Source organism: Saccopteryx bilineata, chromosome 2 (genome assembly GCF_036850765.1).
Source record: "Saccopteryx bilineata isolate mSacBil1 chromosome 2, mSacBil1_pri_phased_curated, whole genome shotgun sequence".
NCBI lineage: Eukaryota > Metazoa > Chordata > Mammalia > Chiroptera > Emballonuridae > Saccopteryx > Saccopteryx bilineata.
In genome coordinates this window covers 277,281,509-277,305,102 of record NC_089491.1, presented here as the reverse complement: position 1 = coordinate 277,305,102, position 23,594 = coordinate 277,281,509, and the positions used below count along the sequence as shown (strand labels likewise).

Genomic DNA, 23,594 nt, shown 5'->3' with positions numbered 1-23,594 from the left:
TCTCCTCCACTGGTTTCAGTTCAGAACTTGATTTTAAGGTATGGACTTCCATTGTGGCATGCACTGAACTCTGAAATAGGCTTACAAGACATGTTCAAATGTTTAACCATCATCCAGTGGGCTTCTACTATGTGAAACTGTGTGTCAGGCTCTGCATTTACATTGGGAGAGAAGATGAGGGAGAAGGGGAGGAAGCCGCTCACTAGAGTGAGACTGGGGAGGACTAGTTCTCAGGAGCCAAGTCCAGCAGGGTTGAAGAAGCTGCCAGGGGCCCCTGGCACTGCACACAACTCCAGAAACGATGGAAATGCAGCGAGGGCAAGAAGGTAAGAGAGAAAGGCAGAGGTGGGCAGGAAGGGCAGCTCCCTTAAAGGGCATTCTTACAGGGTGAAGGGAAGAATAAGAGATTGAAAAGACCCAACTGGGAAAAGCTGACTCTATATTGGGGCAAGATCGAGGAGAGGTCAAAGACACCCAGTCCCTAGCAGTAGGTTGTCAGGAGAGCAGGATCCTTGCACCTTTAGCAGCCTTTGTCCCAAGATCATCTCCTGGCTTGGGCTCTGGGAACGTATTGCAAAGCACCCCCTGCTTATACCTCCAGACCTCTCCACCTTTGTAGGGACTGCACACCCAGCTCTGCTGCGTGACACAGATGGAAACTCACGAAAGAGTGATCACTGGTACAGATGTGATAACTGCATATGTTTCCTCCGTGACTGTTTCTAGCACCTATCTCTTCTACTTAGCACTTAGTATAAGAGCATTCATCAACCTCCTCTGAAGATGTGCAGGTTTTGCTCACAAAAAGCACTCAAGTGCCTGACCAGCGGTGGTAGAGTGGACAGTGTCGACCTGGGACGCTGCGGTCCAAACCCCAAAGTTGCTGGCTTGAGGGCAGGCTCATCTGGCTTGAGCATGGCTCACCAGCTTGAACGTGGGGTTGTTGGCTTGAGCATGGGATCATTGACATGACCCCATGGTCACCGTCTTGAATCCCATAGTCACTGGCTTGAGCAAGGGGTCAATGGCTCAACTGGAGCCCCCTGGTCAAGGCACATATGAGAAGTAATCAATGAACTAAAGTGTCGCAATTATGAGTTGATGGTTCACACACACACCAAAAAGCACTCAACAAATCCTTGGTAATCAATATTCAGTACCAGGTCTGAAGTGGTAGGGACTAGAGGGACTGGAGAGAAATGAGGTCCAAGGCTCCTGGAGGAGTTGCAGGCTACAGAGAAGAGGCTCAGTTTGAGTGCCGGTGGTAGAGGTGAGCAGCCCGGCAAAGAAAGGCCAGCTTCAGAACCATCACTGTGAATGATCACAAGTTCTGCAGAAGAGGCCTAACCCCTACTTTCTCATTAGAACTCTCTTTCCCAAAGCTACAGCCTGTGTTTGCTACCATGCCCCCCTCCTTAATATATGTATGAGGACAAGTATAATACTTTTGGAGCAAGAAATGGGAATGGGCAATGATCACATCGGCGCCCTGCAGATCATCCTCCAAGCAGTGGAGCCTGCAGGAGAGGGCTGGTGACAACTCACCACCTCCTTATAGCCTCCCCAGAGCTCACATCCCCAGGAAAGGGGAGCCCTGTTGACCTCCCCTACAATGAGGAACAGGGGCGACTCCTTTTTACCAGGACATGTTGGATTCACACCAGGTGTGCCAAGAAGTTGATCCTTTTATTTGCCTAGGAGGCCAGGACTGAAAGCTTCCATTTTATTTAATTCATGGTTTAAAGTCAGTGTGACCCAGAGGCATCTTCTTTGAAAAACAGGTGTGTGTGTGGGAAGTGGGGAACAAAGCTGCAGAGACAGCTAAGGCAGGTCCTATGAGGACAGAGAGCAGGAAGACTGGGTGTGCTCTCAGCAGGAGGGGATGGGAAGGGAGCGAATGCCAGCAGGTGCTCGGGGGTGGCGAGGCAGCAGATAAAGGCAGTGTGGGCGGTGAAGCGAGGTGAAGGCAAGGTTGAGGAGACAGGGAAGGGCAGGCTTCGGAGTTAAAGTGCTCAGGTGCCTGTTCCCTGTGTCACCACAGCACCCCACCCCCACCCCCGCTGACATTCATCCTCCTTCCAAGAAAAAAAAAACAAAACAGTAGAGGTTGAACGACCCCACTTGAGGGTTTTTGTTATTTATATATATTATGAAACATGCTCAAATCACATAGAGTGGGCTATTCCACTTCTGTCCTGACTCCACGGTGGGCAGGTGGGAGCTACAAGGGTCACTTGGCCTGTGTGGCCTCTGGGGAGGGCTGGATGTGGGGGTTAGAGGCAGGCAAGTTATCAGAGCCCCAAGAATCCTTCACAGAGCACATTTTCACTGCAGTAACCTGTGTCCTCGTACATCTCCCCACTTTCCTCCTCATATCTCCCTCAGTTCCTGGTTCCCTGCCTCTGCCCCTTGCGTCCCAGCCTCGATAGTGAAGGGCTCTCCTCGCCCCTCCCAGTCCCTCTGCCCTGCTTGGCACACATCTACTCAGCATGCACTATGTGGAAGCTGCTGGACTAGGTCTGCCCCGGGGTCAGGAGGCTCCTGTTCCCACTGCAGCTCAGCGCATAGGAGGGGAGTGGAGGTGTTGGTGCAGAGGAGGTGAGGGGAAAATGTTACCTGAAGTGTGACTCTTGTAACAACAGGCAGAACGGTGCATAGGCCCCACCCTCAGGCACCCTGGTCTGAAGTCTTTCCCTCCCTTCCACATGGTCAGGAGTCCTTCCCCCAGCCTCAAAGCCTCTTCCATTTCAACCTCCTGGGGCAGAGGTATTGGTCAAGGAGGCTTATCCCAAAGAGAGAGCTGGTCCATCCTCAGAAAAGTGGCTGCCAGCTGAACTCTCCATCTTCCCTCTGTTCCTTGTACCTCTACTGCTGTGATGGTTCAGGGGCCACAGGAAAGAATGTGTAAGGGTAGAGCTTGCCTTAACGAGAGGCTAGAGGGACAGAGAGACAAAGGTATATGGGCATCAGAGCTGTGAGTGGGGAGAGAGAGAGCAGGGTATGGGCAAGGCTGCTCATTCAGGAGCTGGGGTCCTTTTTCCTCTTTTGGAATCGCCGGAACTTGCCCTGAATGGCAAGGGCAGCCTTCTCTGTTTCTGGTGCCGTCAGGTCAATGTCAATCTCCTCCTCCTCCTCGGCCTTCTTGGCGTTGCCAGCTTTTCCTGCGGGTAGACCAGAGTTTCGTGACCAAGGAAACCAGAACTGCCCAACCCCGTTCTCCACTTCTGCTGGGCTCTGAGAGGCTCCCCCAACCTTCGCTAACACTAAGAACGCCTGACAACTCTCTTAGAAGTTTGAGTCGGGGACCCCAGGCTGAGAATTAGCTATAGTTACTTGGGAGCTTTGCTACTCTTGTACCAAGATGACAAGTGTCTCCTCTCACCACTGATTCCTGAATCCTATAATCCAGAGCCCTGGAGCTCAGACATGGTCCCCAGCTCTCCTTCAATTTGATTGACATAGTGGCTGGGATTATCTGATGAGCTTCTTCCTATACTGTGCTTGTCTCTGACCACTCCAGAGCCAGTTTCTAAAATCAAAGAGGAATCACTGGTAGGGGAGGCCCTGGCTGGGTGGCTCTGTGATAGAACATCATCCTGGTACGCTGAGGTTGCGGGTTCAATCCCCAGTCGGGACACATAAGAGAATCAATCAAAGAGTGTTCAACTAAGTGGAACAATGAGTTGATGCTTCTCTTTTTCTCTATCTTTCCTTATTCCTCTCTTTCTCTCTCTCAAATCAATAGGAAAATAAAACATATATACATATATACATATACATACATATATATATATATATATATATGTGAACATCTTAGGAAAAGGTGGAAGAAATCCTACAGATATAATAGCTCTAACCTAGCACTTTGTTTCACTTATCCACATTCCTATTGCATCTGACTTTAGGAGCTCCTGACTTGTCTTTCTACCCTGGTGTCATTCACCTGCTCCACAAGCTGCCTAGCCCAATCCCACTCACCCTTTTCCTCTGGGCCAGGTGCCTGGTTGGTCGCTGGGGATGTTTTGGTGTTAAGCTGGAAAAGGAAAATCTGGATGTTAGATATTCATGGAAGTATTAAGGTGCCATCCCCTTAGACTCACCATCATCACATTCAAGCCCTCCTATTATGAGGTGCATTCCCTCCTAGTCTTTTGAAAAAGTGGTTATTGAGATCAGAGAGAGGGAGAGAAAAGTCACCAACAAATATTTATTGGTGGTAGGGAAAGTGTAGAGGACAAAACAGACAGAAACCTCACTCTCATGGACTTGACATTTCAGAGTATGAAGACAGATGAATAAGCACAATGCTTACTTATTATGTTAAGTGGTAACAAGTGCTCCGGAGAAAAGGCAGGGAAGGAAGGGAGTGGGTGCTGTGGTGCCAATGAGAAGCACCAGTTTATAAAGAGGTCAGCAAGTCTCTATGAGAGCTGCATTTGAGTCAAGAGCTGAAGGAGATAAGAAAGTAAGGGTTGTGGGTGTCCAGGTAAGAGCTTCCAGGGGCCCTGGGTGGGAGGTGGCCAGCCCGTTTGAGGGACAGTAGAGACCAGTGTAGCCGGAGTGGAGGAGGAAGGAAGGGCAGTGGGTGGAAGTGAGTAGATATAACCGGGGTGTGGAAGATTTATGTAGGGTCTTGCAAGTCTTTCTGAGGAGTTTGATTTTTACTACAAGTGAGATGGGGAGATATTCAATTTGCCTAAAAGGGGCATGGGGGGTGCAGAAAACCTGTTAGGAGATTACTGTAGAACACTAGGCAAGGGTGATGGTAGCGTGCATCAGCACGGTGACAGTGGAGGTGGCAAGAAATTATTTGATTCTGTGTATATTTTCAAGCGCTAAGCAATGTGATTGACATTGTGGAAGAGGAGTCTGGGATGACACCAAAAGGATGACTTCATTTGGTCTGAGAAACTTTTAAAAAATGAAATTGGCATTTCCCAAGATGAAGGAGACATCCGGAGGAGAGATTTCAGTGAGAGGATCAGGAGCTTGTTTTGGACAAGTTAGAGATGACTGTTAATTATCCAAGAGGAGATGCTTTTATAAGCAGCTGGCTATCCAAGATTAGTTCAAGAGAAGAACCAGCCCTATAGATAGAAATTGGGAGTTATTCACACACAGATGGCATTTAGAGCCATGAGACTAGATGAGATCACCAAGGGTGAGTTCAAAAGAGCAGATAGAGATGTAGTGATTAGAGATTATAAAACGAGGGGTGGGGAGAAATCAATAAAGAACATAGAAAAGAAATCAGGTAGGAGAAAAGCCAAGAGATTGTAGTAATTTAGAACCATATGAAGAAGGAGAAGGAAGTGATTGTGTCCAACTCTGCAGGCAGCCTGGCAGTCACGGGGAGAACTGAGAACTGACCCTTGGGTGTTTGCTGCATGAAATCACTGGTGATACTGACAAGAGAAGATAGGGTGGAGGAGGGAGCAAACACCTGGCTGTCGTGGGTTCAGGAGGAACAAGGAGGATGGCAACTGAAGGAGCCAACAGAGAAGGAGTTCCAAAGAAATGAGGATGACTGGTGTGGCTTGATGGGGACATTACTGACAGGAAGATGTCACTTAGACTGCAGAGATCACAGAATTTTTGCACCCTCAGGGAAATGACCCTGTGAGAAAGAAAGCCTGCGGAAGCCAGGAAGAAAGCCAGGGAAAAGAAAGCCTGTGGAAGAGAACAGAACTGAGGGCTAGTGCAGAGTAGAGTGTGGCCTTGAGCAGGAGCTCAGATGGAAACTGGGGGGATGGCAGAGCTTACGGCCCAGCGGGAGGCAGGTGGGAACCCTTGCGAGGTCTCCCCTAACCGCTTCAGTTTTTTGAAGTCAAATAGGCAACAGGTCACCATCCAAGAGCAGGTGGAATGCAGTACTGAAGCAAGAGGGGAGAAGGTGTGGAACAGTGGCCTAGGACGCAGCAGAGAGGGTGAACGATGGAACAGTAACAAGATTGCCAGGAAGCATTAAGACCCCTCGCAAGGCCAAGGTCATGAGTTTGAAGTGAGACTGGTGTGCTTTTTTTTTTTTTTTTTTTAATTTTTATTTATTTATTCATTTTAGAGAGGAGAGGGAGAGAGAGAGAGAGAGAGAGAGAGAGAGAAGGGGGGAGGAGCTGGAAGCATCAACTGCCATACGTGCCTTGACCAGGCAAGCCCAGCGTTTCGAACCGGTGACCTCAGCATTTCCAAGTTGACGCTTTATCCACTGTGCCACCACAGGTCAGGCACTGGTGTGCTTTTTAATTGTGTGCTTTTTCTCCCAGTCTCTCTGCTCAGACAGAGAGTTAAGTTTAAAAGGTAATTCCCCTTCCTCAGAATCCTATCAATAGAGCTGTTTCATCTGGACATTCCTCAGAGACTACACTCCTTTAGACCCCTGGGCGCCCTCGGGCTCTGTTTATTCATTTCACAATTTTGAGTACTTGATATTTGCAAAAATACAAGAACAGGGTGCTTTCACAAATATTTTTTCATCTCATCCTTGGAACAGCTCAATGGAGTATAAAGTATTATCCCTCATTTAACAGATGCAAACCTTTGTTAAATGACTGCCAGACACAAGCATTCTACTTTAAGAAGCTGATAGAATCCAGTGCACGTTGTGCAGACTATGCTGTTTCTACCTTATTTTGATACTTATCAAGGACTTACCTGTGTTGATCACTGTTCTATACACTAACAGGATGTAGAAGAAAGATATCAGTGTCAATACATACCAACAATTATCCTAGAGAGTGAGGATATAGCAGTAAGCAAAATAAAGTCCCTGAACTCATCAGACAGTTATGCCAATTAGTGACAAGTGCCAAGAAGGCATCTAGGAAGTCCTCTCTGGTGAGTGATATTTGAGTAGAGGTCTGAGTGACATGAAAGGGCAAACTATGGGAATGTCCGGGAAACAGAGTTCTAGGCAGATGAAGCATCAAGGGGAAAGTCTCTGAGGCAGGTTTTGTGCCTGGTGTGTTCAAGGAACAAGAAAACCGGCTGGGCTAAGCTGCGTGTGGAAGGGAGAGGGCATAAGAAATGAAGCTGATGGGTAGCCAGAATATGTATGTCTTTGGATTCTCTTCTGGGTTGATGGCATTACAGGGTTTGAGGCAGAGGAAACCATGGAGAGAGAGAGAGAGAGAGAGAGAGAGAGAGAGAGAGAGAGAGAGATTTTTTTAATATGGAACGCTTCACGAATTTGCATGTCATCCTTGCGCAGGGGCCATGCTAATCTTCTCTGTATCATTCCAATTTTAGTATATGTGCTGCCGAAGCGAGCACTGGACTTATATTTTTAAAGGACCACCTTGAGTGCTGGGTGGTGAATAAATGTAGAGAGGCAAGAGAGAAACCAGAGGAAACACTGGTGAGGGTCTTGTACAAGCTGCATGATGCGTGTTTGGATTAGGATGATGGTGATGGACATGATGGAGGAAGCATTCAGACTTGAGACATTTTCGTGTAGAATAGGTTGGATTTTGTAATGGATATGTGAGTAAAGATAGCTCTTTCAAAGAGCTATGCTTTGAGAAGCAGCAAAGAAATTGAGGAACAGCAGAGGAAGAATGTGGGGTCATGGGAGGGTATTTTGGTAAGATGGAAATGATTTAGTACAGAAGGAAAAATTGATGACGCACAGAGGGAGGACATAATTACTAGAGTGATGCCCTGAATAGGCAAAAGGAAATGAACCTGGTGTTCGAGTAGGGAGGTTGACCTTAGAAATAGGACCGGTTCATTGACAACATAGGAAGGAAGGCACAGAACGTGGTACAGACAGATGCAAGTGAGGTGGTAGATGTGACGAAAATGTGTGAACAACCTCTTCTGATTGCTTCTGTTTTCTCCATAAAGCCAGAAGCATGGTTGTCAGCTATGAGTGAGGATGGGGCAGGAATACAGCTATCCCCTTTATCCACGGGGGTATGCCCCAAGACTCTCAGTGGATGCCTAAAACTGTAGATAGAACCGAACCTTATATATACTGCTTATTCCTAAACATACAAACCTAGGATAAAGTTTAATGTATAAATTAGGCACATGAAGAGATTAATCACAATAACTAGTAACAAAATGAAATAGTTTTCACAATATTCTGTAATACAAGTTATGTGAATGTGGTCCCTCTCTCAAAATAGCTTACTGTACTGTACTCACCCTTTTTGTGATGATTTGAGGTGCCACAATGTCTGCATGATAAGATGAAGTGAAGTGAATGACAGAAGCATTGTGACGCACATTAGGCTACTAACAGGGAGACCTGAACACAAGCACTGTGATACCATGATATTCAACCTGATAGCAGAGGAAGCTACGGAGTGACTAATGGGCAGGTGGCGTATACAGTGTGGATACAGCACATAGAGGGATGAGCGTCATCCTGGGCAGGACAGAACAGAAGAGCATGAGATTCCATCACACTACTCAGGACAGCTCACAATTTAAAACTTATAAATTGTTTCTTTCTGGAATTTTCCATTTAATATTCTCTGACCATGGTGGACCATGGGTAACTGAAACTGTGGAAAGTGAAACCATGAATAAAGGAGACTACCACAACGAAGGTTTTAGGCGAGAGGAGGAAGAGTGAAATAATCATCTGAGTAAGCCAGACAGAGAACGACTAGTGAGATGTGGTGGGATTACCAGGCAGCACGTGAGGTTAATGGACATGGATTTAAAGTGAAACCCATCAAGATACTGTCTGATCATTCAGGTTGAGTGTGGAAAATAAGGCAAGTAGTACTCAAAAAATATTTACAGAGCATTTGTTATATGCCAAACATTATCCCATTTAATTACCTGAGATCTCTGAGCCATCATCCCATTTTATAGTTGAGGAAACAGGCTAGCATACGTTAAAAATCACGCCCAAGGGCGAGCCTACTGATTCCACACTCCCAACCACAAGGCTGTCCTATCCTCTACAACAGTGGTCCCCAACCCCCAGGCCACGGACCAGTACTGGTCCGTGGGATATTTGGTACCAGTCTTCAGAGAAAGAATAAATAACTTACATTATTTCCATTTTATTTATATTTAAGTCTGAACGATGTTTTATTTTTAAAAAATGACCAGATTCCCTGTTACATCCGTCTAAGACTCACTCTTGATGCTTGTCTCGGTCACACGATACATTTATCCATCCCACCCTAAAGGCTGGTCCGTGAAAATATTTTCTGACATTAAACCGGTCCGTGGCCCAAAAAAGGTTGGGGACCACGGCTCTACAAGACGGAATACTATTGCATGCTGATACAAATATGCTAATATGTTCACAGCCACTGAATCTAGGAGGAAAGCCTAGGAATGCACTTTCAACTATAAAATTTTCTAATAAAGAAGTTAAGGGGAAATTAAAAGAAAATAATAATTTAAAGTGAAATAAAAATTAAGATAAAAATGCTGATGTAGTGTTATATTAGGGAAAGTGTCTTCAAAAGTAGGTTACACTGGCCTGACCTGTGGTGGCGCAGTGGATAAAGCGTCGACCTGAAAATGCTGAGGTTGCTGGTTCGAAACCCTGGGCTTGCCTGGTCAAGGCACATATGGGAGTTGATGCTTCCTGCTCCTCCCCCCTTCTCTTTCTTCTCTCTCTCTCTCCCCCTCTCTCTCTCCTTTCTAAAATGAATAAATAAAAAAAATAAAAAAAATTTTAAAAAATTTAAAAAGTAGGTTACATTAAAAGCTATATAAAATTTTATTAACCAATGTCACCCCAATAAATTCAATTTAAAAACATTTTTAAGTGACAAATTTAAAATTGTTAGGTAGATAGACAACCCCATTCTTTTGAATATTATTGTGAAGATTTGGGGCAAAACTAAGATGGCTTCAGTGAACACATATGATTTTCTTTTTTTTTTTCTTTTTAATTTTTTTTTAGATTTTATTTATTCATTTTTCCTGGAGAAAGAGAGAGAGAGAGAGAAGGAGAGAGAGAGAGAAGGAGAGAGAGAGAGAGAAGAGGGGAGGAGCAGGAAGCATCAACTCCCATATGTGCCTTGACCAGGCAAGCTCAGGGTTTCGAACCGGCGACCTCAGCATTCCAGGTCGACACTTTATCTACTGCACCACCACAGGTCCGGCCCACATATGATTTTCAAAGGACATGTTGGTCACATTTTTATCACTTTTTCAAGTCTTGTAATTTATTTGTGTATTCTTAGCATTGTGCAAGTACTGAAGATATCAGGCAGTTATAAAATAAGTATCCAGTATTTTTTAAAGTAGGCTATAAATTTATACAGTCCAATGTTTATAAAAGATAGAGGTTGCTTATCTCTGCAGATACACATTTTGACTTAAAAATCTAGAAGAACATGCACAGAGTGTTCCTGAAACCCTGTGAAGTTCCTGCTAGTCTGCCTTTAACCAAATGAAAAGTCCCGTGAGAAGAGTTGTTCCTGAGACTCAGGAGATTGGCAGGCATTACCCTTTCTTTCCCCATGAGCTTCCTGTCATCCAAAAACAAGATTTGTTTTGTTTTTCCCCTCACGTTATCAATATAATGCCCCAGTAGTTACCGAAGTGACACCTTCCATTCTGGCATACCATCATCACAAGAGGTCTATCCACACTGCAACAGCATGGTGTGGACAGGGTGTGCGGTAACAAGATTAGAGTCAACAGTCCAGACACGAGGTCATGATCAAGAGGCAAATTCTTTAGTCCCATGATCTTTGACTTCAAGTCCAGCTTTCTCTATTGCCAGCAAATCCCTGACTCTACTCCTTGCTGTAACCATCTTCCCTCTGACGCTAATCCTGTTCCCTTAATCCAGGGGTCAGGAACCTATGACTCACGAGCCAGATGTGGCTCTTTTGATGGCTGCATCTGGCTCGCAGATAAATCATTATAAAAAAAATAATGTTAAAAATATAAAACATTCTCATGTATTACAATCCATTCATTTCCTATACCGCTCATGTTCATAGTTGTGAGTGGCTGGAGCCAATCACAGCTGTCCTCCGGACAACACCAAATTTTTATTGGATGATGCGTAAGGTACACGGGTTGTCGTATGACTCTCATGGAATTACATTTTAAAATATGTGGCATTCAGGGCTCTCTCAGCCAAAAAGTTTCCCAACCCCTGCCTTAATCCATCAATTCTTTTCTCTCATTGCAGCCCCTCCCTTTGGGAAGAAAGTATTGTATATATGAATCTTAACTCTAAACACGTCCCTTCTCTCCAGCTCTGCTTTCCTTCTTGAATCTGCTAACTTTGAGAATCTGCTAAGCAGGAATATGCATCAGGACTGAACCACACCGGCAACCCCTTTCCCTCTGCCCTGCCAGCTGTCCCCTTCCTGAGTCTCTCCTGAGATGGCTGACCATGGAATGGAGCTCTAGCTCAGATACTGTCTAGACCCCCAGGTTTCACAGCTCCATTTGGCTTAAATTTATGAAAGGTCACTGGTGAGATCAAAAAAAGAATGCTTTAAAGAGAAGAAGCCCCTATGACTCATCATGCCCTTGAAATCTGCGTACCTTCTGCTGAAAAGGAGCATGCTGGGGTTTCTACTTCCTGCCCTCCTGCCCCCACCCTCTCCTGCCAAGTCTCAAAGTAGCCACTGTCAGCACTGGACTTCTGGATTAGTTGTATGAGATTTGCTGAGGTTGGGAGCAGGGGCAGCTAGATCACAGGTTGCTAGCCCCCATCCTCTGTCCATTGCTTACCCTTTCACAGGTCCCTGGTCTCTGCCCCAACCCTCCTATTTGTTTCCCAGAAACACAGCAATTTTAAATAAATCAAGGTCCTCTGGTACATCCACCCACAAGCCATCAGGCAAATCATACCTCAGGTAAACCAAGGAGGCTGGAGGTCCACTCTAGGTAAACCAGAAACCACATGCTCTGAGCGTCTCTTATAAAAACTTGCATGTCCAGAAGAACAATTCTAACTCACAAGAGCTGTGGCAGGTGAGCAGCTGTCAGACTCTCTCTCTCTGCCTCTTGTTCTAAACAGGTATGGATTGCAAACTCTCAGGTGCTTTTCTACTTTTTTCAATACTGAGTTCTTCTGACCAGAAATAGCAGCAGTGAGATGATTTAGTAAGCCTGCCTTGCCTTAGCTGCCAATTTCTAAACACTTTACAACATTAACACATTGGAGCTTTACAACAGACCTATAAGATAGGTTTTTGTTTTTTTTTGTTTTTTTTTTTACAGAGACAGAGGGAGTCAGAGAGAGGGATAGATAGCGATCGACAGACAGGAACGGGGAGAGATGAGAAGCATCAATCATTAGTTTTTTGTTGCGACACCTTAGTTGTTCATTGACTGCTTTCTCATATGTGCCTTGACCGTGGGGCTATAGCAGACCGAGTAACCCCTTGCTCGAGCCAGAGACCTTGGGTCCAAGCTGGTGAGCCTTGCTCAAACCAGATGAGCTCGCGCTCAAGCTGGTGACCTCGGGGTCTTGAACTTCGGTCCTCCTCATCCCAGTCCGATGCTCTATCCACTGCACCACTGCCTGGTCAGGCAAGATAGGTCTTGTTACTACTATTCTCATTTTACAGATAAAGAAATTGAGGCCAAGAGGTTAACTTGCCTAAGGTGATCTACCTAAGAAGTAGCAAAGCCAGGATTCAACCAAGACAGTGAGACTCCAGAATCCACGCTCTTGAACATCACGCCATCTCTTGATCCCCGGCCAAGGCGTGGACATGTGTGTGCACACACTAGAGGAGGATGTCCAATGTGAGACCAAGTTAATAGATGAGTTCGCCCACACAGCAGGGCAATCTCCAGGCTGGATGGAAGGTCCTAGGGGTCGTGATTTCCTTCCACTCTCACAGGTAGTGGGACCAGTCTCTCAATCACAGTGCCCAATGCTTTCTACATGTACACTCTCCTGGGAACGTGGGGCACAGGGTTCTGTCCTCCCTTTATCCAGTAATCTTGTATATTGTTGGAGACCCTGATCCCAGACTATTCCTGCTCTGCCCGCTGAGCTGGCCACCCTAATTCTGGCTTTCACCTTAACACTTGGTCATTGGGCCTCTTGACACACACCAGGCTGACCCCTGGGGGCAGCCATGGCCTACAGGTGTGTCTTTCACACACAGGGCCAGATGGCAGCAGAGAGGGATATGACACAGCACTACCCCCTTTTCCCCATCAAATTCTGTGAATTCCATGTGCAGGATCATTACACTGGTTTCCATCTCAAATGACTCCCTCGCTTACACTCAAGCCCATTGTTCCCAGGTCCTAGTGAGCTGGGAGCCTGGTTCAGTTCAGCCTCACTGCCCACAGAGGATCAAATGTTTCTTGTTTCTCAACACACACCAAACACTAATTAGCAATTGTGAGGCCCATCAACTCCTGCCGTCCCCAGAGGGCCTCAGTTTCTTTTCTTGCCTAGCTTCCTGTATCCCTTTCCTGTTCACCTCTGGGCCGAAAAAGCTCCAATGTTCCATTCCATCCTCTTGGCATCATCTGCCAGTTCCCCATAAGTATACTTGTTCCCTCAGCACTTCAAGGTTGTGGATCCTCCCTTCCCAGGGGAAAGGAGGAAAAGGAGAGGCCTGCTGGCTCTGAGACTGTAGCAAGGGATATAGCACAGCAACACCATCTTTCCCCATCCGATACCTCCTCCCAGGGCAGCAGTCAGTATTCAGATGATGCCTGTTTCCCATCTCAGCTTCAGATCCCATTCTCCCTTTCCCTTCAGGAATCCTTACAATCAATTGCCTTCACTCTTATAAAGAAAACCTCTTCCTTTCTTAAAAAAAAAAAAGAAGGGAGGCTTCCTTTATCTGAATTCCTTCTCCAACTACTGTTGGTATCAAAAGGAGAATCAAACTTTGAAAAACCTCAATAATAAAAGGTTAGGGAAATCTTTTCAACAAATAGTGCTGGAATGAATTGAATAGCCATATGCAAAAAAATAAAATAACAAAAAAACCTCAACCAGGTCTTGTACCCCATACAAAAATTAGCTCAAATGGATGAAAACTAGAAAACTTTTAGAAGAAAATGTAGAAGAAAAAATCTTTGTGATGTTGGGGTAAGCAAAGATTTCTTAGGATACACCAAAAGCACAATCCATAAAAGAAAAACATTAGCCTGACCAGGTGGTGGCACAGTGGATACAGTGTCGGCCTGGATGCAGAGGACTCAGGTTAGAAACCCCAATTTTGCTGGCTTGAGCACGGACTCACCAGCTTGAGCTCGGGGTTGCTGGCTTGAGCCCAAAGGTCGCTGGCTTGAAACCCAAATTCGCTAGCTTGAACCTAAGGTTGCTGGCTTGAACAAGTGATCACTGACTCAGCTGAAGCCCCCCAGTCAAGGCACATATGAGAAAGCAATCAATGAACAACTAAGGAGCCGCAAGGAAGAACTGATATTTCTCATCTCTCTGCCTTCCTGTCTGTCTGTCTCTCTCCCCCCCCCCGAAATAAATAAATAAATAAATAAATAAATAAATAATTCCCAAGCCTCAATTTCTTTCTTTTTTTAAATTTTATTTATTTATTTATTTTTTACAGAGATAGTGAATCAGAGAGAGGGATAGACAGGGACAGACAGACAGGAACGGAGATGAGAGATGAGAAACATCAATCATTAGTTTTTCATTGCGCATTGCAACACCTTAGTTGTTCATTGATTGCTTTCTCATATGTGCCTTGACCACGGGCCTTCAGCAGACTGAGTGACCCCTTGCTGGAGCCAGTGACCTTGGGCTCAAGCTGGTGGGCTTTTGCTCAAACCAGATGAGCCTGCACTCAAGCTTGGCGACCTCAGGGTCTCGAACCTGGGTCCTCTACATCCCAGTCCGAAGCTCTATCCACTGTGCCACCATCTGGTCAGGCCCAAGCCTCAATTTCTGAGCAAAGCAGCAATATGACAAATTAAGCAAATTAGGTGGAGTCAAACAGATCTTGTTCACATTCTGGCTCTGCATTGACTATGTGTTCAAATCCCAGCTCTGCCATTTCTAGCTGTGTGACATTGGGTAAATTACTTAGCCTTGCTGTGCTCAGACCTCTCATCTGCTGAATAATATCTATCTTGAAAGGTGAAAAAAAGCTAGAAAAGAATGTAAGTAAAATACCTATCATGTATAAAATAGTTATTATAAATGGTGATGGAAGTAGACCTGACTTGGAGGGGTGAACACACAATACAATATACAGATGATGTATTGTAGAATTGGGCACCTAAAACTTGCATAATTTTGTTAACCAGTGTCACTCCAATAAAGTCAACAAAAAGGGGGGAAAATAAAATAAAATAAAATAAATAGCATTATTTCAAAGTAACATAACTCTAAAGCCCTGGCTGGATAGCTCAGGTGGTTAGAACATCATCCCGATACACCAAGGTTACAGATTTGATCCCTGGTCAGGGCACATAAAAGAATCAACCAATGAATGCATAAATAAGTGGAACAACAAATTGATGCTTCTCTCTTTCCCCCTTCTTCTTCTCTTTCTAAAATTAATAAAAATATATAAAAAATTAATGTAACTCTGGGTTGACTACAAAAATAGGTCAAGTTCCTGGGGTGATGCTTGCTTTCAATCCTGGAGTCAGAGAGTAGAGCTGCCTGCCACAGGGCACATCTCCACTAAGTGGAACTGAACACCTGGGACTGCTCTAAGGGCCCTTGGGGCTTATTCTGTGATCATAGGTGCTTCATAAGTGATCTCTTTTCACTCTAAACCAGCCCTGGAAGTCACAATCTTCCTGTCTTCCTAATGTCTTATCCTCAAACATGCTGACAGGGGCTCTAAAACCTCGGTAAAGGTCTCAACAATAGTTTTCTTGGACAGAAACTATATTCTGCACAGTGACTACCCATGTCTGTAACCTTAGAACCTCTCCCAGGTTACAGAGGGACAGGGGGGCCCTCCAGCACAGCACCTCTACAAATGTTCATGTCTCATTTTGGAAGAACCTGAGACAGAGACCAGAGGCAGCAGATTAGTCCTGGGAAGCAAATAAACCATATCTACTTGATCAAATTCTTTCATCCACCTTTGTAGCCTAAAGATGATCCTGTAAATCAATTCCTTGCCTCAAAAGGATAGCTTGGCCTGACCAGGCAGTGGCACAGCGGATAGAACATTGGCCTGAAACACAGAGGACCCAGGTTCGAAACCCTCAGGTCACCGGCTTGAGTGCGGGCTCACCCAGCTTGAGCACAGGGTCGCTGGCTTGAAAGTGGGATCATCAATATGACCCAAAGGTCACTGGCTTGAAGCCCAAGTTCGCTGACTTGAGCCCAAGGTTGCTGGCTTGAGCAAGGGGTCACTGGCTCGGCCGGAGCCCCTTAGTCAAGGCACATATGAGAAAGTAATCAATGAAAAACTAAGAAGCTGCAACAAACAATTGATGCTTCTCATCTCTCTCCCTTCCTGTCTGTCCATCCCTATCTCTGTCATTCTCTGTCTCTGTCACACACAAAAAGGATAGCTTGTTAGGCTTGTCTTGGCAAAGCACCTACAACAGTCAAAGCAGCAGTGATTTAGCTGTTGTTTCTCTGTCGCCACTATTGGCAAATAGGTGCCCCGTTACTCTAGGCCGACTCACCCTGCTCCCTGCTCCAGTTGTGTTTCTTACTCTCTTTGTGTCCTTCATCTTTAATGGTGTTGCCACAGCAACCACTGTCACCAAAAGAGACACTGTCACCCCCTCTGCTTCAAGCACCTCTGCTCCAAGCAGCAAGTTAGAACTAATCTCGTGAAAGGTAACCTACCCAGATTTCCTTCTACCCCTCACCCCACTGGGCCCCTTTAAAGGGAGGTCACAGATCATAAGCAGCAGCAGCAGCAGCAGCAGCATCCTACCTGGATAGCACAGGCTGGCACAGGTACAGTTTGGATGCCATACAGTCATAGCAGTACTGCTATTATTCAGAATAATAGGCACAGGTAATCAGAATCCTGTCCCCCAGTCCAGAGCAGGAAAACCAAAAAAAAAGGCCTCATTCCTAAAAAAATTCTAAATATGAGCCCCCAAAGACCCCTTTCTTGCCTTTGTACTGACATGAATCCCAGGTTTTGTAAGCTCCCTGCTTGTTTTAAAGGCACAAAAGGTGAAGAGAGACAAGAGTTATTGCATCTGCTTCCGAGTGGAGACAAAGAGGGTTCAGCCCCCCCCCCAAGGGGCCCTCTGTTCCTGCTGACATTCTCCCCAAGTGCTAAATGAAGGTCACTGCCAAAGGACCTTAGAGAGGTCTCTGCATCCCTGGTGCCCCTGAAAGACCCTAGACTGCTGTGTTTGGAGAACTGTTGGAACCATTTCAATTCTTTCAGTGCGGCAGCCAGCTGCAGTCCTCAAACAGCTTCAGAAAGACTCGCTCAAGGTCACCCTCAAGATCATAACAGAAATAGAACTAGGAATCCTTACTCCAGGTTCTACAGACACACATTCTTCTCCGAATATACAGAATACAACCCAAATACCTTCTATCTCAGGCAACTTCTTAGAGGAATAGAGCTCCCCAGTCCCCCACCCCCCATCCCAGTCTGTCCCTCTCCCCTAAGCCACCTCACCCTGTTTCCTGGAATAGCAGTACCCCCCACTGGAGTCAAAGGCAGAACCCCTGGGCTTTGCCAGCTCATGGTGTGCCATGAGTCAATAGCCCCAGCCGTTCCCCCCAGCAGGGGCTGCCACAGTTTAATGAGTGGTTATTTGTGGTGCTCTGCACACAGCTTGGAGCTGAGCCTTCACCCGTGCTGAGGGGAGCAGGTGGGGGAGGGGGCAGTGCCAGAGCACATCATTTATTACTGTAATCATCAATGTGCATCCCACCTGACGTTAATGTCCCAAAATAAACGCACTAATCCCCCTACAGCCTACAAAGCAAACATGCCGCTGGATGGCTCTCTGTGTGGGAGGGAGGCAGCACCAAGGACAACAGAACCGGGAATGGCACCCCTTCTCCCTGGGTGGGGGTGGGGAGACCGAGGCAGCAGCCTTCAGGAAGGAGTCAGCCTGACTGAAGCACCAAGCAGGCTTCAGTGAGGAGAACACGATAAGGTCTAGGTTTGAGGCACTTGTTCATAGGCACCTGCAGGTCCAGATCACTTTGAAAAAGTGGTTTTGGGTCTGCCTCTGACTTGGCTTACTCATGCAGGTAAAATAATTCTGGGGCAAATTGAGGCATTTTGAGTAGCAGATCTGAAGTATAGATTTAAAAAACCATGCACTCAGAATTCCCAGTAGGCTTTCACCACTTGCTTGGCCAATCTAACACATTCTTCTTTTCCCTGTTTTAGATTTCTCCTCCCAAAGCCTTTGTAACTCTCCTTGAAACTCAAGTGGCCAAATGCAAGAGGACGAAGTGTCCAGTGCATTGATCATCAGTGCACTGATTTTACTTAGGCACCTGCTGTGTTGCACTGGGTCCTGCAAGTCAAACACTTTAGAGTTAAGGAACTGCTCTCATTTCTTTCTTTCTTTCCAGAAGAAAAAAAAAATAGCCTGTCCTCTGGTCCTTGAGGCTCTGCAGTTATGGGAACCAATGATGGACACCAGAAACGAAGAACAAAGGGAAAGAGGGCCTCCAGCCTCCCTCCCCTTTCACTCCTAGTCACATATTCTACTTTGGCACATTCAATGCACCTACTTTTAAGAGGGCTAGGAACGCTGTAACGAAGGATAGTGCTTGCCTGCCTGGTATTCTAACAAAATGTGCCCCAGTGATAAACACCATCCTTACTGGTCTCTCTTCTCTCTCTATCCTCTTGCTTGGCATTGATTAAATCACACTGCTTAGATTTCCTATAGAAAGTATTTATAATATATCCTTAAAAGTTGCATGTTAATTAAATCATTCTATATTCACTGGGGTAACATAATAAAGGAGTCTCTTATGGAAAATTATTTTGGGACAAGAAGTCAGCAGTACTGTGCCCTAAACTTTGTGCTAGTACTGTGTAAATTTAGATAATGTTTGTTTCAATTTCCTCATATGTAAAATAGTGAAAGGTATACCTGTATTTCTATCTTGAAGAATGTCTACAAAATTAAGTTTATTTTGCCTAACCTGTGGTGGCCCAATGGATAAAGTGTCAAGCTAGAATGCTGAGGTCAATGGTTGGAAACCCTGGGCTTGCCCAGTCAAGGCACATAAGAGAAGCAATGACTCTGAGTTGATCCTTCCAGCTCACCCTCTCCACCCCCTTTCTCTCTCTCTCTTTCTCTTACTCTCTCTCTCTCTCTCCTCTCCTTTTGTTAAAAAAATTAAAAAACAAAATTTGAGAAAGACAGGATCATTGAGCTGCTCCTGTGTGTACCCTGACTGGAGAATCAAACCAGCAACCTCCATGCTCCAAGATGAGGCTCCAACCAACTGAGCTATCCAGCCAGGGCTTAGTTTTTATTGATTTTTAGAGACATAGAGAGAGGAAGGGAGAGAGAAGGGAGGAGGAAGGGAATATTTGTTGTTCCACTTAGTTTTGCATTTTTTGGTTACTTCCCATGTGTGCCCTGACCAGGGATCACAGAAATCAAATCCGTAACCTTCAGGATAATGCTCTTAACTGACTGAGTTAACTGGCCAGGGCACAACATTTAAAAAAAATTTTAAGTTATTTTTTTCAATGATAAAATAGACTCATAAAAGACAATTTGAAACTATAGATAAAGAGAAATAAAACAGGGGGAGGCATTCATAGAATCACTACCTTGAGAAGACGATTATTGACCTGACGCATCTCTCACACCCTCCCTGCACCCTCTTCATCACTTTCATCAGCTAATATCTCCAGAGATGGACATGAAAGATGTATCAGTTCTGTGTGTTTGGCCTCCAGCCACATTACGCATGGGGGCCTGCCTCTAAACATTTTTTTTATAAGTTTGTTTTTTTTTAAGATTTTATTTATTTATTATAGAGAAGGGGGGGGAGGAGCAGGAAGCATCAACTCCCATATGTGCCTTGACCAGGCAAGCCCAGGGTTTTGAACCGGCGACCTCAGTATTTCTAGGTTGACGCTTTATCCACTGCGCCACCACAGGTCAGGCTGGGTGCCTGCCTCTATAGAGACTTGACATTCCCAGAGGTAACTGATCACAGCTGTGGCTCAGGAGAGGCTTCTCCATACTCCCAGGTCACAGGATGGCAAAGTCACCCACTTACCAGCCAAAGACTTCCGCTAAAGCCGGTAAGCCAACCACCTGCATGGGTGACTAATTCTAGTTTCCCTTACTTTGGAAGACAGATTATTTCCAGGGGTGGAAGGCATTTCCAAAATTCAGTAGCTATTTTATATGTCCAATATAACCATAATAATAACAAAATACCAATGAGAGAGAGAAATGTGGATTTCCTCCAAGTCCCTATCAGGGTTCCTAACAACTGACTCACAGAAGACACAACACGATGATGTCACCCTGACCAAACCTCCATCATGCAGATTCAGACAGATAGGCACAGGAAAGAGAAGGTGATCCTCAAAGTACGATATCCCATTCCTATAACCTAAGAGGACAGCAGTAGAATAATAAAGGAGGGAATACCAGTTCTAAGCTCTTCCCTAGTGAGACTTCTAATTGATCTGTCCCTTGCTCCAGCCCCTGGCTACCAAAACAGGACAGACACCATAAGTGTAGTGACCAATTGTCCATGATCCCTGTTTCAATTAAATGACTGCTGGACCAATGGATTGCTCCAGCCGAGCTCCTCACAGTTGAGAAATGCAACAGGATCAAAGAACTTGCAATTGTGCCTTAAGCAGCAAGCTGTATGGTCTGACGAAGGATTATAGCAATAGCTCTTGGGAACTGAATGTCTCTCCCCTTCCCACCCTTCACTGGAACTAGAGAAAAGTTATTCAACTGTAAGAATAGATGGTGATTCGCAGTAATCAAGTCCTGTCTGCAGCTGTGAATGCAGACAAGCTGGAAGAGTCCCTGCAGCAACCCTGCGCATGAGCATACGCGCACACACACGGAAATGCTCTGGTGCAGTGCTGAGGGACAGCAAAGAGCCACCAAGGCAAAGTAGAGCCAAGACCCTCCCCAGCAGCCCTAACATCCATACACGTTTAGTGATTTTGGGTCTAGAAACTACTTCTTCAGTTGAAATGAGAATCTTCAAAAAGATCCCAAATCCTTGCATTTCATGCAGTTTCTCTGAAGCAAGAAAATAAATAGTTAGAGGAGATGAAGCTTATATAAGATTCAGGGTGCACAGGGCTTTCCTGGGCTGCACACTTCAGCCTGAGATAGGAGGCCCCTGGGGCTGGGCTGAGAGGAATGAAGTGGTTTGGAGACTCCCTGGAGATCCAGAGCTCTGGGCAACAACTTCCGCTTTTCATTATACTTTAAAAGAAGAAGAAAACAGGCTGGGTCTTGGCCTCTAAGGAAGCAGAGACCCTTTGGGGATCTGGTTCAGAGATAGCTGGTCTCTGTGTACATGCAGGTGGTTGCTTCTGGATTTTATAAATACTCATCCCTGAAGCTAGGCTTAGCTCTGTGCTAGGAGGCAGCTTCGATGGTAAATTGCTAGTTAGAACCAGTTACTCTGGCAGCCTGGGAAGGCGGGTAACCCTGCACACGCTGACAGCTTGTCTCCATCTGATGATCCCATTCTCATCATTTAACTGAGCTCCTGAAAGAGGCTAGCCAAGTTGGGCTGCTAAGTTGAGACTTGACTCTCCCTTCAAATACCACAGTGTTTTCCTTGCCACTAAAACAGCTTTGCCACTCCACCAAATACCACCCTAAATGTCAGCCCCTGTAGTGTATCCTACAGTGAGGCTGTGCACTTCCCCAAAAAAAGCACAGGCTAACCACACAGCTTCATGCTGGCATGGCCTTGAGATCACAAACTCCCAGGGGATGGCTTGAATTGCAACTTTCAGATTTAGAAACACTAGAGGGGGTGTTGAACTCTAGATACCTCAGTGAAAAGAGGGCAAAGAAAACCTCATTTCTCATATTAGGGCTGAAAGAAGCAAGAAAAAAGAAAATGGAACCTTTTTTTTTTTTCTTAAAAGGGTGCTATGGTCACAGTCACAACTTGCTGGGGGACTGGAAACCACTTTAGTCCATCTACAGCCCCCAGATTAGCTGCATTTACCAGGATAACCTTAGTGGGCATGGCAACCAGGACAACACAGCAGTTGGCACTAACTGGCTCCCTGGACAACTTTGGTGGGAGGAAGTGGAGGTCCTCCTGAAGATGAAGATCTGAACTGAGACCTAGGCTCCAGGGTGCTGTCCTTTCACTAACCCTATCCTTGAGAATTTCTGTGCTAGTTTTCTGTAATACTCTAAAATAGATCAAAGAAACAGGCAGAAAATAACAATAGCTAGTATAGGCTGAGTGCATCTACTCTATTCCAGGCACTGTTCTAAATACTTTGCATATATGATCTCATGTCATCATTAGGACAACCACTATTATCCTCGTTTTACAAATTAAAAAAAGCGACGCACAGAAAGGTTTAGTAACCTGCAGAAGACCACATCGCAATCGAGTACGTGGGTTCTGAGCCACACCTGGCGTTCAGCTGGGAAGTGGGATCCGACAGGAGACCCCAGGTACTAGGAAGAGGCTGCAGAGATCAAGCTTGCATTGCTCCTGCCCAGACCAAGTGCCCGGAAAGGGAGCTAGCTCCTTGGTTGTGAGTGTGAGACTGAACAGTGGGAGAGGCCTTCCCCGTGTCTGCGGCCACCCCACCTACGTACGAGCAGTGCTCCGTGGAAGAGGACAGCACAGGTGGCGGACTGGACACCGCGCGGCCCGACAAAAGACCCAGGGCAGATCGGCGCGGCAGGGGCAGGCCTGCTCTGGAGGGGGCACTTCTCCAGGAGCCGGTCGGCCCACTACGGGGCTTCCGTGCATCAGCACCGTCCCCGCAGCCAGGGTTTCCCGACGGGGTGCCCGGGCAGGGGAAAGTGGCCACCAGCGGGGCCCACGGCTGAAGTTCTTGTTGCGTGCACAGCCCTGGGACGGCGACCGGGAGACACGCAGGAGATCTCGGAAGCCAGCCGAGTGAAGGGAAGTCCGGCAGCCCCCGACCCCCCGGGCGGAGTCGCAGGTCAGATGCAGAGCGCAACGTGGCGAAGACCCCTCTCCAGCGCGCCACCCTCCGCGGGCACCCGACCTTCCTTCCGGTGGCTTCCCAGAGCCCCGGGGTGAGAGAGTCTCCGCGGCCCCCGGCGCCGACCCCTGACCCCTCGCAAGAACCTCGGCACCTGGCGCCGCGCTCTCGCCCCCCACTCCCCGGGACCCGGAACGCCGATCCGCAGCGTCGTTCACCTCGCTCATCGCAGCGGCCGGGCTGACCAGGCGGCACGTGCAGTGAGGCGCGGCCCTGGGGCTGTGGTGACCACGACCAGTTGCAGGCTCTGGGGCACGGCTGCCCCGCGACGCAAGGAGTCAGTGCGGGGCCTCCACTCGGTGCCCACGCCCGGCTCTTGGTGCGCTCACTCTCCCGGGGCGGCTTTGGCTCCCTCTGCGGGGTCTGTCTTAGTGGTTCCTGTCAAAGCCGCTCCGCCCGCCGCTCAGGACCTGCCTTTTATAGTCAGCTCGGAGCCCGCCTCTACTCTGACCAATAGGAGCGCCCCTGCTGCAGAGTGACAGCCCCTCGCATCCAATGGAGGCAGGCTCAGAGGCCGGCTGCATTTCCAACTAG

General features: G+C 46.6%; 1 protein-coding gene and 1 non-coding gene across 3 annotated transcripts; both read right to left on the bottom strand.

Annotated features, from left to right (window-relative positions):
- Positions 1–1,667: 1,667 nt before the first annotated feature.
- Positions 1,668–23,449, bottom strand: PCP4L1 (Purkinje cell protein 4 like 1). 2 transcript variants are annotated; one of them, XM_066260970.1, is made up of 3 exons: positions 23,219–23,449; positions 3,979–4,033; positions 1,668–3,161 (listed from the first exon to the last, which is right to left on the bottom strand). In XM_066260970.1, exons 1-3 carry the CDS (start codon positions 23,225–23,227, stop codon positions 3,019–3,021), a joined length of 207 nt encoding a protein of 68 aa, XP_066117067.1. In that variant the 5' UTR covers positions 23,228–23,449; the 3' UTR covers positions 1,668–3,018. The 2 variants fall into 2 exon arrangements, with proteins under 2 accessions (XP_066117067.1, XP_066117066.1); XM_066260969.1 differs by lacking the exon at positions 23,219–23,449 and adding an exon at positions 11,791–11,939.
- Positions 7,163–7,269, bottom strand: LOC136327875 (U6 spliceosomal RNA). Its single transcript, XR_010729935.1, has one exon. It is a non-coding gene; the product is annotated as a U6 spliceosomal RNA (small nuclear RNA).
- Positions 23,450–23,594: the final 145 nt, after the last annotated feature.

Excerpts from the sequence above, each read along its gene's own strand:
- PCP4L1 (XM_066260969.1), bottom strand. The coding sequence starts at position 11,874 with ATGCAAGTTTTTATAAGAGACGCTCAGAGCATGTGGTTTCTGGTTTAC. Across the intron at positions 4,034-11,790 it reads GCCTCCTTGGTTTACCTGAG|CTTAACACCAAAACATCCCC; the intron begins GTATGATTTGCC and ends TTCCTTTTCCAG. Across the intron at positions 3,162-3,978 it reads ACCTGGCCCAGAGGAAAAGG|GAAAAGCTGGCAACGCCAAG; the intron begins GTGAGTGGGATT and ends GTCTACCCGCAG.